Source organism: Mustela erminea, chromosome 3, assembly GCF_009829155.1.
Source record: "Mustela erminea isolate mMusErm1 chromosome 3, mMusErm1.Pri, whole genome shotgun sequence".
NCBI classification, from domain to species: Eukaryota; Metazoa; Chordata; class Mammalia; order Carnivora; family Mustelidae; genus Mustela; species Mustela erminea.
In genome coordinates, this window is record NC_045616.1 from 39878504 (window position 1) to 39893103 (window position 14600).

At 39.2% G+C, this 14600-nt stretch overlaps 1 protein-coding gene across 20 annotated transcripts in view; it reads right to left on the reverse strand.

Annotated features, from left to right (window-relative positions):
- PAM (peptidylglycine alpha-amidating monooxygenase) overlaps window positions 1–14600 on the reverse strand; it is a 154841-nt gene that overhangs the window by 110292 nt on the left and 29949 nt on the right. For all 20 annotated transcript variants that reach the window (XM_032335655.1, XM_032335654.1, XM_032335653.1 and 17 more), the window contains exon 3: window positions 7915–7972. In XM_032335655.1, the coding sequence (XP_032191546.1) occupies window positions 7915–7972 (58 nt within the window). The remainder of the gene's footprint in view (window positions 1–7914; window positions 7973–14600) is intronic.

Sequence of the window (14600 nt, forward strand, 5' to 3'; positions counted from 1 at the left end):
CAAGTGTACATGTTAAGTTTCACAGGTGAATCCCAGGTGATTCTGACCCCCGTCAACACTTTTAGTGGCTGAATACCTATTACGTAAGCATGTTAAAGTTTAATTAACTCATCTTTTTTTTTTTTTTTTAAGATTTTATTTATTTATTTATTTGTCAGGGATAGAGGGAGAGAGAGCAAGAGCGAGCACAGGCAGACAGAGAGGCAGGCAGAGGCAGAGGGAGAAGCAGGCTCCCCGCCGAGCAAGGAGCCCGATGTGGGACTCGATCCCAGGACACTGGGATCATGACCTGAGCCGAAGGCAGCTGCTTAACCCATTGAGCCACCCAGTCGTCCCTAATTAACTCATCTTAGTTAGCCTGGATTGTACTGCCCTCCTACAGGTACAAGGCAAATAGTAAAAACAAAGTTTCTTTTAAAACAAATGTATAAATAAGCTTTCGTGTGGGGGGAGGTGTGCGCGGGTAAAACTGTTGATCCAGCAAAATCACCTGAGGTCTGAAGCAGGCACCCCCATTAAGTCCCTGGTGCTCATGGTTAATTTCTGTGCGGTGTCTGTATTCCACTACAGCTAGTGCTTTTACGCTAAATTCAATATTGAGAGACTAGAGAGATGTCAGGTTTAAGACATACTAACGTAAAAGAGTTGTTATCATTAAAAGAAAAAAATAAAAATAACGGGACCCAGATCTCAGCATCACCTCCATAAACATTTCTTTGTTTCCCCCAAATTGAAGATTGTATTTTAAAATCCACACACAGAAAATAAAGATAATGCTCCAAATTGTCATGGAAAGGTAGGATACAATCATCCTTAATGTTCGTCATCGTGCTGTGGGGTCAGAAAGGCTCAGACACAGATAAAGCCCACAGCAACAAAACCCATTTAGCAGCATGGTAAAAACCCACAGCCATCGCCTATTATGTTATCTTCTGTCAGTTTCCTGCATAACCATAAAGCAATTCTGCATTAAAATAAAGACCTTTTGCTCGAACATATTTAATCAGAAAGTTTAATAGAGAAATTGTCATTAATTCTCACTAACTTGGACAACGGGGTACACATCAGGAGGAGCCCTTCACATGGTTTATGAGGACTTGAAGCTGTTGTTGCCAAATTAACCAAGAAAAAAGACACATGAGCAAGCTTTTGAATGGAACACAAATTTAAAATGAAATAATCTTTGCTTCCAAATAAAGGAATTAAAGCACAAAAAAGAATTAAACTTCTGAATGACAGAACTTTTAAAATGGAACTTTTTGGGGAGCCTGGGTGGCTCAGTGGGTTAAAGCCTCTGCCTTCAGCTCAGGTCATGATCCCGGGGTCCTGGGATCGAGCCCCACATTGGGCTCTCTGCTCGGTGGGGAGCCTGCTTCCCCCACCCCCGCCTGCCTCTGTGCCTCACTGTGATCTCTCTCTGTCAAATAAATAAATAAAGTATTTAAAAATAAATAAATAAAATGGAACTTTTTGGTATATGTCAGAACCAACTACGTTATCAATAAATAGACTTTATCAGCCAGGCTGTGCAAGATAAACCAGCATCAGCTTCATTAAGCCTTGTATTTGCAATGTCATCCCTGCAGTGGTCCCCTATTAATTTCCTGCAGAAAGAAACCCATTGCCCCTTCTTGCCTTTTCAGGCTGTGCATAATGCTGACCAGTCTCCCTGACCAAACTCCCGCCAAGTCTGCACAATGCAGCTGCCTACACCACTCTGCACTCTAGTCAGGCAGCTCTCTGCACTTCATAACCATCCCTAACCACTAACATTTACTCAGGGCTTTTGCCCTGACTGTCTCACAGCTCACAATGACCCTAGGAGTCTGGTCCTTCCGCCTCAAGCTTCTGAGCCTTGAGGGCAGAGAGGCTGCAGCCGGCAGGTGGCTGGGCTCACACTTGAGCCCAGTGTGTGTGCTCCTTCATCGATCATACTGTTAGCCACTGGAATATTCTATTCTCCTCCCTTCTGCAGATCCAAATGGACCATCTTCCCCGATGCTGAGAAAATCCTCTGTCACTCACATGGTGTTTGGTCTGACAAGCACAGCTGATGCTCACCTTTTGAGAGTTAGTCCCTGAAGTCGGCCCTGCTGAAAGAGCTGAAATGACTACTTCCGGATGACTGTCAAAATGCCACGGAGCCCTGGCTAATGAAGGGCATTCACACATCAAATCTGACTCAGACCTGGGCTTTCTGAATTGGCCATTTTCCTGGGAGCACTGGGGGGGGGGGTGGCATTTTGACATTACTGCAGGAAGACAGCACTGTCCACGTGTCAGTTATTTTCTGGTGATCCCCAGACGTATCTAACCGAAGACATTCCAAACTCTCAGCTTTACAACATATGGTGAGATGCTTCCTACTCCTTCTTCCCCCTATGTTTTATCACCTGAAGAGAAAACCCCGGGGGCTATCAGGGGACATCATGTTAGGAATGTGGTATTTGGGTGACCAAACCATAGAGGGCATCCTGGAAATACTCTGAAACAAGGCAGACATTTGCAGCTTCTCCTCCCTGATGGTGACCAAGGAAATCGGGTTTTCCCTGTTCATCAGAGACCTACTATTTGTGCTATCTCTCCAAGTAACTTTCACTCAGAAACCTGAAAAGCTTCCGAGGGGGCTTCTGAGAAGATATCCAATGGTCCTGTGGAGAGACAGCCTACATTTTTCATGCTGGAGAAAATCCTAGGTGAAGAGGGAAAGGAAAGGATACGCAGTCAACTAATTGGAAGCAGAACAGTCAGAGAGAGACTGCATGTGGACGGAGACTCACACAGGTACAAACACGCACACACCCCCACACCCTTCTATTTATTGCTGTCATGACATAAAATGTGATTATCTGAGCACTTCATCCTACCAGACCTTGATCTTAGAGTCATGTAATGACTCTACGTAATAACCCATAAGCATGATCAAAATTAGATTGTTCCTGTATTTTCTGGAGTAACCCAATATCCCCTGAACATGTGCTTTGTTGAAGAAAGGTCACATTTGGAAACACTCAAGTCTAACTGTGATATTCTGCAGTAGACATTGTTCTAAATTCAAGAGAGAAGCCCAAGAAAACGAAGAGCCATGAATCACTAGATTAATTTCATCTATTTCTAAATTCAATGGCTTCTATCTCATTTGTATAGTGCAATGTGATAGATAGGGACCTGCCATCATTCACTAAGGAAAAGACACATTTATTTACTGGTCATCCATGTGAGGGAAAGCAAGTGGATGAAGACGACAGTCAAATTTCTTGGCTGAGTGGGCTGCTGTCAGAGTCAATTCCTCTGAGTGTCTGTAAAACACCTTTTAGACAGCATCACGGTTCGGTGGTCAAATGCAGATTTTATCATACCTTCACCCATTCCAATCTGTGATTTCTTATTAAAACAATAAACAAAAGCAATGCTCTAGAGAAAGCTATGATTTTGCTCAAAGCATAAAAATATTTATCTTCATTATTGTATTTCCCCAAACAACTTTAATTCTCATTTAATAATTCAGTAGGGACACATAAATGTATCAAAGATGTTGTGTATGCTCATAACGTGAATATGACAGGCATATGCACATAGAAATTCTATGACAACTGTGATGGTATCTTCCTCTCAAAATGAAGAAGTATGTTTATCTAAAATGAATTACATAACTAGTCACATAAGCAGAAAACCAAAATTATGAATTATTCAAATGCAATTCTGGCTTTTCACACCATCAAGAGAGTTTGTTTTAGTCCTAATAAGCCATCTGAAATGTACTCTGCCTTTTGTGATTTTCTGTAGAAATTTCAAAAGCCAAAGGAGAAAGTTCTTTTCAGATGTTATAATATTTGTATTCCTGTCTTCTAGAATTCTGCCAGGCTGTAATATTTCTTTGAGTTTATATCATACCTCACATCCCCATTGCCTTGCCCAGTAACTGGCACATAGCAGAATTTTTTAACTTTGCCAAATTGTTTTTTAAAGGGATTTTTTTTTTTTAAAGATTATTTATTATTTGAAAGAGACAGAGACAGCGAGAGAGGGAACACAAGTAGGGGGAGTCACAGAGGGGGAAGCAGGCTTCCCACCAAGCAGGGAGCCCGATGCGGGTCCCGATCCCAGGACCCTGGGACCACGCACGACCTGAGCCGAAGGCAGACGCTTAATGACTGAGCCACCAAGGTGCCCCAAACTTTGCCAAATTTATGAACAAGTGGCTTTCCTTTTTTTTTTTTTTAAATTTTATTTATTTATTTGTCAGAGAGAGAGAGAGAGCAAGAGTGAGAGAGAGCAAGAGAGAGAGAGAACACAAGCAGGCAGAGCCGGAGAAAGAAACAGGCTCCCTGCTGAGCAAGAAGCCTGGTGCAGGGCTTGATCCCAGGACCCTGGGATCATGACCTGAGCCGAAGGCAGCGGCTTAACCCACTGAGCCACGTAGGTGCCCCAACAAGTGGCTTTTCTTAAAAAAGAATTATTCCTTTATGTTCAAAGAAGAGTATAATTAAAGGCAAAAAGGTAAATTGTCCACTATATGATATACTGCCTTAAAAATGGTCAAGCAAAATACTTGTTTAGTGTTCACTCATGTATGAAGCAAACGATCTCGAGTCTCTACCATATCCGGTTGTACATATCCCTCTGGCATTCAAAAATCGAAGAGACACAGATAATGAAAGCAGAAAGTATAAAATTGATAAATGTCTTAAGAAGAGAAATAAACTATTAACGTCTTTACAAGTCCTCATTTTCAGCCATATCTAATCTTATGATAAGGCATCCTGAGACAAAGAATTTGGGACAACCCACATTTTTCATTCATGGTAAAGCCTTGGTTACCCCTAGCAAAGCCTTCACTTTGGGAATCTGGTAAAGTTATGTATGATCACCTGCCCACCATACAGCCTATGCATCCAAACCCTTTTCCTTCTGTTAATCTTTAATCTTCATGTGTACTGGGTTTCGTTTTGTAAGATGGTTTGAGGTTTACTTGTCTCTCTGGCCAAACTGCATTCCCATTAGGGAGTGAAGAAGAGGGAATGAAAGGATAATTGTACTTGACATGAGGAAGACGGAGATGGGCTGCTGCTGTATTCTGGCTCCATCTATCCATTTGATAACTTCTTTCATTTCTTCTTTCATTCACTATCCTCACATCCAAATCAGTTATTATTTTAACAGCGTACAGTAGGGGAGCACATAACTAGTAAAAAGTCCTGGCGTGTTCCTTGATCTCTCTGACCCTCTGTTTCCTCTTCTACAAAATGGCTTACTTATGCTTTGCTGGCCCTAAGTTTCTTAGCGTCTGGTAGATCCTTAGTGAACACGTGGTGATGAGCTGATTGTATGAACACAGATTCTATATAAACTATCGTCCAACCATTTGATTAAATCAAAGAAAGACCCAGATGTTCTGTCTTTGTCTCTCTGACTATAAAAAGGGACTACCTTCAAGGTTGACCTAAGAATTAATGAGACAACACACGTAAACTTCCCCTTACTTATTCCCTTATATAAATGATTGTTTGGTATTTCTCTTTGGTTTGCAAATTTTCCAGTTCTACTTTGCTTACACCTAAACACCGATGGTTGCCAGACCATGTAAGATAATGGTAACCACAGATTGCCTGGAGTTAGTACATTAAAGGACTTGGACAAGTGACAAAATCTTTAGTATTCATGCAATCCTCTCAGCAAGAAAGAGAAGGAAAAAGATACTGAAATAATTATTAATCTTACAAGCTCCTCTAGAGACCTTAGAACTGGGAATCGTTTAATCTTAGAAGGCAAGTGCTTAAGAAAATGCAGAAACGTTTAGTACCCGAGTTCTAATATAGCCCTTTACGAGTTTTCTATGAATATTTTCCGAATATATATTGACTTGTACTTTTCAATTTTAATTTATGTGAAAGTAAACACATTTATATTAGGAGGGCAATAACTCATTCCAGGATATATATTTACAGTCCTTGGAGTAACCAGCTCTGAAATCATATACTACTACCGCCCTCCAGAAACAAATCAGTAACCTATTAATGTGAGACCTGTAATGCTGTTATGAAACATGACTACCATATTTATACAGGTATGGAGACTGGCCTTCTAAGCAAATGTGAAACAAGGCCAGTCAAGATTCTGTTGGAACTTGGAAAGAAAACATACAATCAGTAAAGAAAAAAACTTCATGTAAAAATAACTTTCAGCAAGCAAATATTATTTTCTCCTAGGCTGCCAAATATGTGGATATGAAATTGAGGAGAGCTTTATTGTTGATATTTTATTTTTTTTTAAAGATTTTATTTATTTGACAGAGAGAGATCACAAGTAGACAGAGAGGCAGGCAGAGAGAGAGGAGGAAGCAGGCTCCCTGCTGAGCAGAGAGCCCGATGCGGGACTCGATCCCAGGACCCTGAGACCTGAGACCATGACCTGAGCGGAAGGCAGAGGCTTTAACCCACTGAGCCACCCAGGGACCCCTATTGTGGATATTTTAATGATGAATTTGTATACCAAGTCACATTCAGCATTACGCAAGGCACTACAATTAACAATTTAAGTTATTCTCTATCTTTAGAATTCAGGATCTGGGAGCATCATCCTTCCTACTTTTTTTTCTTAGTAATATTCGATTATTGTGCAGAGTAAGGACACTCAGACAACCCTCAACGTCCCAAGGTCTGACTTTCATTCTTAGGAATTAACTATGGAAACAAATTTTTAGAGAGTTGTTATAAGTTGTATTTTGTGTTGGAATTGCCACCAAAGTGGGTGGGAAAACAAATATACTTTGGTCTGGCTTTTCTGGTCTATACTGCATATTCCTGTGGGGACACCTCATGAAAATTCACCCTCAGATGGCCCTACGGTGACTGTACACATTTTATAATTCACATAATAGCCATTTCAGACAGCCCACTTGATGATTAGTTTCATGGGACTAAAGCACAACTCTCATTACCATTATTTTCTCTCCAAAATCAACATCTCAAACCAGAAAAGTAAAGCAGGGGGAGAAAAAGAATAAAGGTGTGAATAAACATGCCAATCGCACCTCCTCCCTAAATAGTTAAAAGTCTGTCATCGGGATAATTCCATTAAAACAACCTAGATGGGGGCACCTGGGTGGCTTAGTGGGTTAAAGCCTCCACCTTCAGCTCAGGTCATGATCTCAGGGTCCTGGGATCAAGCCCCGCATCGGGCTCTCTCTTGGCGGAGAGCCTGCTTCCCCCTCTCTCTCTCTGTCTGCCTCTCTGCTTACTTGTGATCTCTCTCTGTGTCACATAAATAAATAAAATCTTTAAAACAAAACAAAACAAACCTAGATGAAAACAGATGGCATTTTGTCACTTTTCCCATCTGTTTTAAAGCCTCAGCCAGGGTAGGTAGGACCTGCCATTTATGAGTCCTCTTATTCTATAATATAAGCAACAGGACCAATGCTCCTTCCTTTCCCCCTTTCTCCCTGCTTCCCTTCTCTCCTCCTCTCAGTCTCTCCTTCCTTCCTGTTTACCCATCTATGGTTTGACAGGCAAAATCTTAAATTCCATGATGTTGAGTCTAAGTACAGTCGATTTATCGCACGAACCAACAGGTAAATAAACAGTCTGTTGAGTGGAGTGGAATTAAGCATCCAGCCACAGACAGAAAGCCAATACTATACAAATGGGACCCCATGGCATTGGCAACCGTGGACATCTGCATGCAAGTCCTTAACTATTATTACCCGTGAATCTCTCCAGATGCAGTTTGTAATCTTGTCTCTGAGAGGCCTTCTCTCGTTTGTTTCTGCATTAGGCATGATAAATGCATTTCAGAGACTGACAGTGAAAGATTAATAAGCTCATAACCGTCAAAGAGAACCTTTCACTGATTTCAAATATTTGCCCTCCCTTCAGCCACCCACCCTGGGCACACCATCCAATTAATACTTACTCACGAAGGCTTCCTCATCCACCGGCAGACGCACTGACATGCAGAAGTAGGTATCAGACTATTAGGGAAAGAAAGATAAAAAATCGAATGAATCTGCTGCTAGTAAAGGAGAGAGAGACAGACAGACAGAGAAAGCAAGCAAACAAACAAACAAACAAAAACAGTAAAGCAAGGGCTCCGTGACTGAAAAAGAACTACTACTGGCCCAGTGAGGTAAAGTTGCCTCCCAGTGGGGTGCGACCAAGTTAATGGAAGGGCTAAGTCTAGAACATAGGCACTCCAAACATTGTTCTAGGACTCTTTCCTAATTGACTTCAAATCCTATCGACAAGGCCAGTTGTCACGAGTGGTATTTCTTGTACTGTCCCAGTTAAAAGGCAACATTTTAGATGCTTCTATAAAAAGAGAGAAACACTTTAATGCACTTGACTTGAAAGTGGTATAGGAGTTAGTGTTGACCATCTTCGCTATATGCGTAATTAAATATTTAATTTCCGGAATCACTTTACAGCTGCTCAAATATTAATTAGAGAAGGACAATGAATAAAAGTTGGTCTTAAACAATAATATTTGGTTGTTCTCCCTTACTTTAATCTTCTTATGTTGTACATTGAAGAAATCAACATGCACTCAAGTTATTCTTTCTTTTCCAACAACTAATCTCTTATCTAAATGGTCGTTTTTCCACCATCAAATATATTAACATTAAGAATTTTTAGTGATAAAGATTGCAATTTAAAGAGAATGGGCTTCTGTCGACCTACACATTCCACTTCCTTAGTAGAAGATCCTAGGCAGTGAACTGTGTGCGTGGTTGATTATATGCACAATACAAATATAGACCAAACTCATTTAATAATTCATACTTCATGGATTACTACTATACAGTGCTAGAATCAAGAGGCTCCATAAACATGGACGGAGATCATCTGTATATCAATAAACCTACTAGATAGCCCTGAAAAACTGTGAAATTTGTACCTCTTTTTTTTTTTTAAAGATTTTATTTGACAGACAGAGATCACAAGTAGGCAGAGAAGCAGGTAGAGAGAGGAGGATGCAGGCTCCCTGCTGAGCAGAGAGCCCGATGCGGGGCTCGATCCCAGGACCCTGGGATCATGACCTGAGCTGAAGGCAGAGGCTTTAACCCATTGAGCCATCCAGGCGCCCCTCGTACCTCTTTTTTAAAAAATTCTGTCCTGGATGGAAGTTCAACTATACCTCAAATCACCACCTTAAACTTTGTAAGAAATAAGATTCAGTGTGTAAGATTTTATATATGCCATTTTTCCCAATTATACAAACTGTTTTAATAAAAGGCTTTATAATTATTTCAATTCACCTTTATTTTGCTAAGAAAGAAATGTGCTGAGAGATGTTGATGGTTGCACAGCAAGGAGGTGAAGTTACATGAATGACAGAGATGTGGACTGTGTAACCAAAACCCGAGAAATGTAATGGGAAAATAATGCTTAAAGATCTTATAATCATGTACGACACTGTTCATAAATATTTTTCCAATCTCTGAATTACTACTGTCACAAAACCCCATTCTAACATAAAAAATAGAAAGTGGAAGATTCTTTTCTATTTGGCCCCCCTGAGCTATGAGTAATTCAGGGCTGGAAACTATCCGTGGCTACTGTAGCCACTGTTGCTACTGTTACCATTGCTAAGCAAACAGTCAATGAATGCTTATTATGTGCCAGGCATAGTTCTCCACGAACTCTAGCAACTAATAATTAAAATAACCAAACATCGTAGGTAGCTACTATTAGGAACTCCACTTTAAAGATAGTAAGAATAATAACTAACATTTACTGAGAGCTTACTATGTGCCAGCCCTGTTTTAAATACTCCATATGTCTTCTCTAATCCTCAAAACACAAATTTGTGATAAACTCTCTCTCCCATTTTCCAGATGAGGAAACCAAGGCAAACCGAGGCTAAGTAACTTTTCTGTTTGTTCTAGCCAAAACCTGCCACTAGGCAGGTAGGCTTGTGAAGCCCCTCTTAGCACAGCTGCTTTAGAAAGCTGGCAATTCTAAATCTTTGCTCCACCTCTCTGAGATGTAAATCTTCCATAACCCAGAACGGTCTTCTCATATCCAATGAAACAATCCTGCTCTGGTTCTCAGCCAGTGGATGCCTTGTTCTAACTCACATCACTGCTTCCTGTCATAAAGATACGAAAGGCTTGTTTTTCCTCTAGACAGGCACCAGTGAGTAAACCCAGAAGGTCTCATCGCAAGGACCACCCACCTAATATTCCTCAGTGCTTTTCCCTTAGCATCCCCCAGAGTCCAAAGGTCTTCTGCCCCTTGTTTTGGCAGAGTTGACTTCAGTTCACATTGGACCTCCTTCACTCCTAGAATGGTTATTTTTGAAGAAATCTGTCTTTACCACGTTAACTCATCTCCACCTAATTTACCTTCTGACACTGGTAAGTGTGGGAGCTGGAATCTGTACCGAAGTAGCCTGACTAATGCATTACAGATCATTCAAAGCACTATGAGCAATTAATGACTTAAAAGGAAATATAAAAACAAAAGTCAGTTTAAAGTAGCTAAGTACATATTTATAATAGGAAAGGATAAAAGGTTGCAATTAAACTCAAACCAAAGTTCTCTCATATTTGGATTTATCTTTCATTTTATTATAAGCCACTTCAAGTTGTTTTTGGAATAGTTAACTTATAGGACTAAATACATATATCAAATTTAAAAAGTTGGTTCTTTTGATTAAAAATAAACAACTAAGAACACTAATGCTTGCATGTACAGAATAAAGGAAACTACTATTATACTCAGAATCGATCAGAGCCATATTGTATTCATATTTATCAGCAGTTGCGCAATTTAAAATTGGGAATGTCTTCCTTCTACCAATTTTTATTTCTCAGCTTACAACTTCTCTGATGAGAATAAATTCAGATTTCAATGATTTTTTTGTTGTTGTTCCGTTGAAGCCAGTTTAAAAAAAAAATTAAGAAGAGATGAGAGAGATCCTCTGCAGAATAAATAGGGTTTGGCAAAATTATTTGGGGAGAGCAAAGTCTGTATTACACATTGCATCAATGGTGTCCCATGCCCCATCATACTCTGATTTAGGATTTTACTTATGCCCCATTTTTCAAGATAAAGAATAATTCTGTTAGAAGAAAAGAAGGTAAAACCTTTTTCTTTTCCTAAAAATGAGCACACTAAAAAATACAGTGTCTATTAAATCAATAATTAGCCTTCAGCTGAAAGCTCTGAAGACCAGTTCAACAGAACAGAGAACAACAAAAAGTAATTTATTCTTTTCTCTGCAAGTGTAAAAGGTGTCAGTGAATTTGTTCTATAGTATTCTGGTAATACAGTTTGCTTCCTAGAATTAAGTTGAGAGCTCAAGGTCTATGTAAGGAAGGTATGGCCCTAAGTGTCATTTACATGGTTTAACTGGAGAAGCAATACCTTAAAGATGTCTAAGAGCCAAGTTCTGTCCCCCTTAGGCTGGGTAAGTCTGAGTAAGCACTCTTTTTGTGTTACTTCATTTTCTTCTCACAATTATGCTGTGAGTAGGACTAAGAGGCAATGAATCATTTTTTACAGAAATGGAAACAGATTCACAGAAAGGTTATTGATCTACCTAAGGCCACCCAGGTAGTTAGTGTCAGAACAAGGATTAAAGGTCTTCAAGTTTACACCTTCAAGATGATTAGAAATAGCTATGTGTCTTTCCTGCCATTTTCTTGCCATTAACCTAGTTTCTTGCCATTTTAGTCTAGTTAAATGTGATTCTGGAGAGTCCTTTGAACCTTCATACCTCTTTTTCTCTAACTATGAGAGAAAATGCTATATTTAAAATTAAATGCAAGGCTCTTCGTAAGTAAATGAATAACTTTTTTTTAATTTTTATTTTTAACAAGACAGGTAATTTGCTTAAGAATGGTTTAGACAATAGCCTTTGCCAAACTATTATGAACTCATTATAGTGCAGGGAAAGAAAGATTTTTTAGGTGATTACACAATACTGTTTCATCAATATAGGTTACTTTCTATAGCAAGTTCCAAGAAGGGATGTTTATTTTAAATTTTAATTCCATGCTGTAAAGCAATAGTCAGTATAAGAATATAAGGCTATAATAACATGTAATCACATACTTAACTACTACCAACCCTGCGATCAAGAAACTATTAAAAAAAAAAAAAACAAAAAACAAGGCTTCTGAGTCAACAACATTAAGAAACCTGGGACAATACATTTCTCAAAGTAATAAAACTTCATGAACAAGTAACCAGTTATGTTTTTCTTTTTCTCAGGATAACCACGGAGAACACCATTTAATAGTACCCTGATCAGATAACTATAACCCCACACCCTTTGTCAACAATACAAACCAAATTCAACTGACTTAAACATATGATCAATATTTAGCATATGATACCTTGTCAAAGGGAAAACATTTACTGAATGCAATTGTACTTTATTCTAGAACTTCCCATCATAGTCATTTCCCATGATAACACTGCACGCTCTCTCTCAGATAACTAAATAAAATCTTTTAAGAAATGGGTAATAATAGAATATAATAGAAGTTCTTTAGCAATAAAGAATTTTCATTTATGGTACACTACTTTTGTCAGAAAAATGTGCTTTAAAACAGACACTGTTTTAAAGGCATAAAACTGAAACTCAAACAGGTAAGTAACTTGTTTGTGATTAAACAAAATTCTTGAAACTGATGAAATGGAATTTGAGCCAAGTTCATTAAAACATTTCTCTGCCCAAAATAAGAAAATAGCTATTAAAAGGTTGTTTTTCAAATCTCTCTAATATTTGAAAAGAAAATACCAGTTCTTAGACACAACTTTAGTTGTTTCCTTGAAGAAGGGGAGAAATAAATGAATCCAAGACACATAAAATTTAACAAGAAGTTTTAGTCCAAGTCCCCTAAATTTTCAATAACATCTGAGAGTATCTCATGAAAGCTTGTTGACAGACTGCAAAGAACTAGACTAGAACCACAGCGATTTAATTCTGTCATTATTTTGTTTCTGCAAAGTAAAGCTATTTGAAAGCCTATATGTAACTCAGATCAGTGTTTCTCTCTAACATATTCCGAAGACACAAAAACAGCACGTTACTGCCCATTATAATAGTTTCTCCATTTGAACACACTGTCCCAGAAAGGATGCTTCCATAATTCAACCCAAACTACCAGTACAACCTTTCACAAATTTTCCACATATCATCATCATGAATCTTATTTTTCTCTCTGTGGGAAGAACGTAGTATCTGAGCTTGGTGCCAGGGGAGTGTCTGTAAAATACTGTGGATTCAAACTGCTAACATAAGGCTCAGATGTACAAAAAGGGAGAAATAATGTGAATCTACATAGCCGTGCTTCCCAGGGCTCTCCGATGTGGCACATCAGCCAAATCTGAATCAAGAGGGATATGATATTGCTGATGCCTCTTTACTGCGGCTCCTGGGAGCGAGCCAAGAAAAGCACATTTTTCTGACAAAAGTAGTGTACCAGAAATGAAAGTTCTTTATTGCTAAAGAACTTCTATTATATTCTATTATTACCCATTTCTTAAAAGATTTTATTTAGAGCATGCATGAGCAGGGGAAAGGCGCAGGGAGAAGGAGAAGCAGACTCCCCCACTGAGCAAGGAGCCCAACGGGGAGCTCATTCCAGAACCCCAAGATCATGACCTGAGCCGAAGGCAGACGCTTAACTGACTGAGACACCCAGGCGCCCCTGTTATTACCCATTTTAAACCAAGAGTTCTCTTGCAGACAATAGGGTTCAGTAACACCTTGCTTAAATTATTTAAAGAGTGTTCTTTATTTTGATTTAGTTGTTCGTGAGACAGAAATACAGTGGTTTCTACAGAATAAGTAGTTAATAACATCAACTGCATATTTAAATTAATACGGAACAAACAAAACCATCTGTTCACACAAAACCAGTAATTTTTGTTTTGGGAAACCAGAGGTACCATTCAGATTCTAGTGCAGAACACTCTGATTTGATCCTGATTAGATAATATCCTCACAGGCCCTTATATTGTTTGGACTTGAAGGATCCCTGCAGACCACCTTTCTCAAGGAGACTCTCCAATGTGGTGACACAAATAGGCATACAAATAGACAATACGACCCCGTCTTACCCAGATATGTTTACTTCTGCGGCTGTTTGCAAATGGTTTTCTGTGAATAGGCCTCAACCCATAGAGATATTATATTGTGTATGGCGTGGTCTCTGGTCTTTTCTCAGCCGTCCCTTGAGCAGTGAAATCATCTCGTGGTAGCAACTGTGACTTTGTGCCTTCGAGTTGTTGCTTGCAAAGCGAGCAGTAACCTCTTTTTTTTTTTAATTTTTTATTTTTTATAAACATATAATATATTTTTATCCCCAGGGGTACAGGTCTGTGAATCACCAGGTTTACACAGTTCACAGCCACACCATAGCACATACCTTCCCCAATTATTATATTCTATGATATTCTGGTGTAGAATTTAGAATTTTATTCTACACCCCCCTCTCCCAAACCCCCCCTCCAGGAACCCTCAGTTTGTTTTGTGAGATTAAGAGTCACTTATGGTTTGTCTCCCTCCCAATCCCATCTTGTTTCAGTTATTCTTCTCCTACCCCCTTAACCCCCCATGTTGCATCTCCACTTCCTCATATCAGG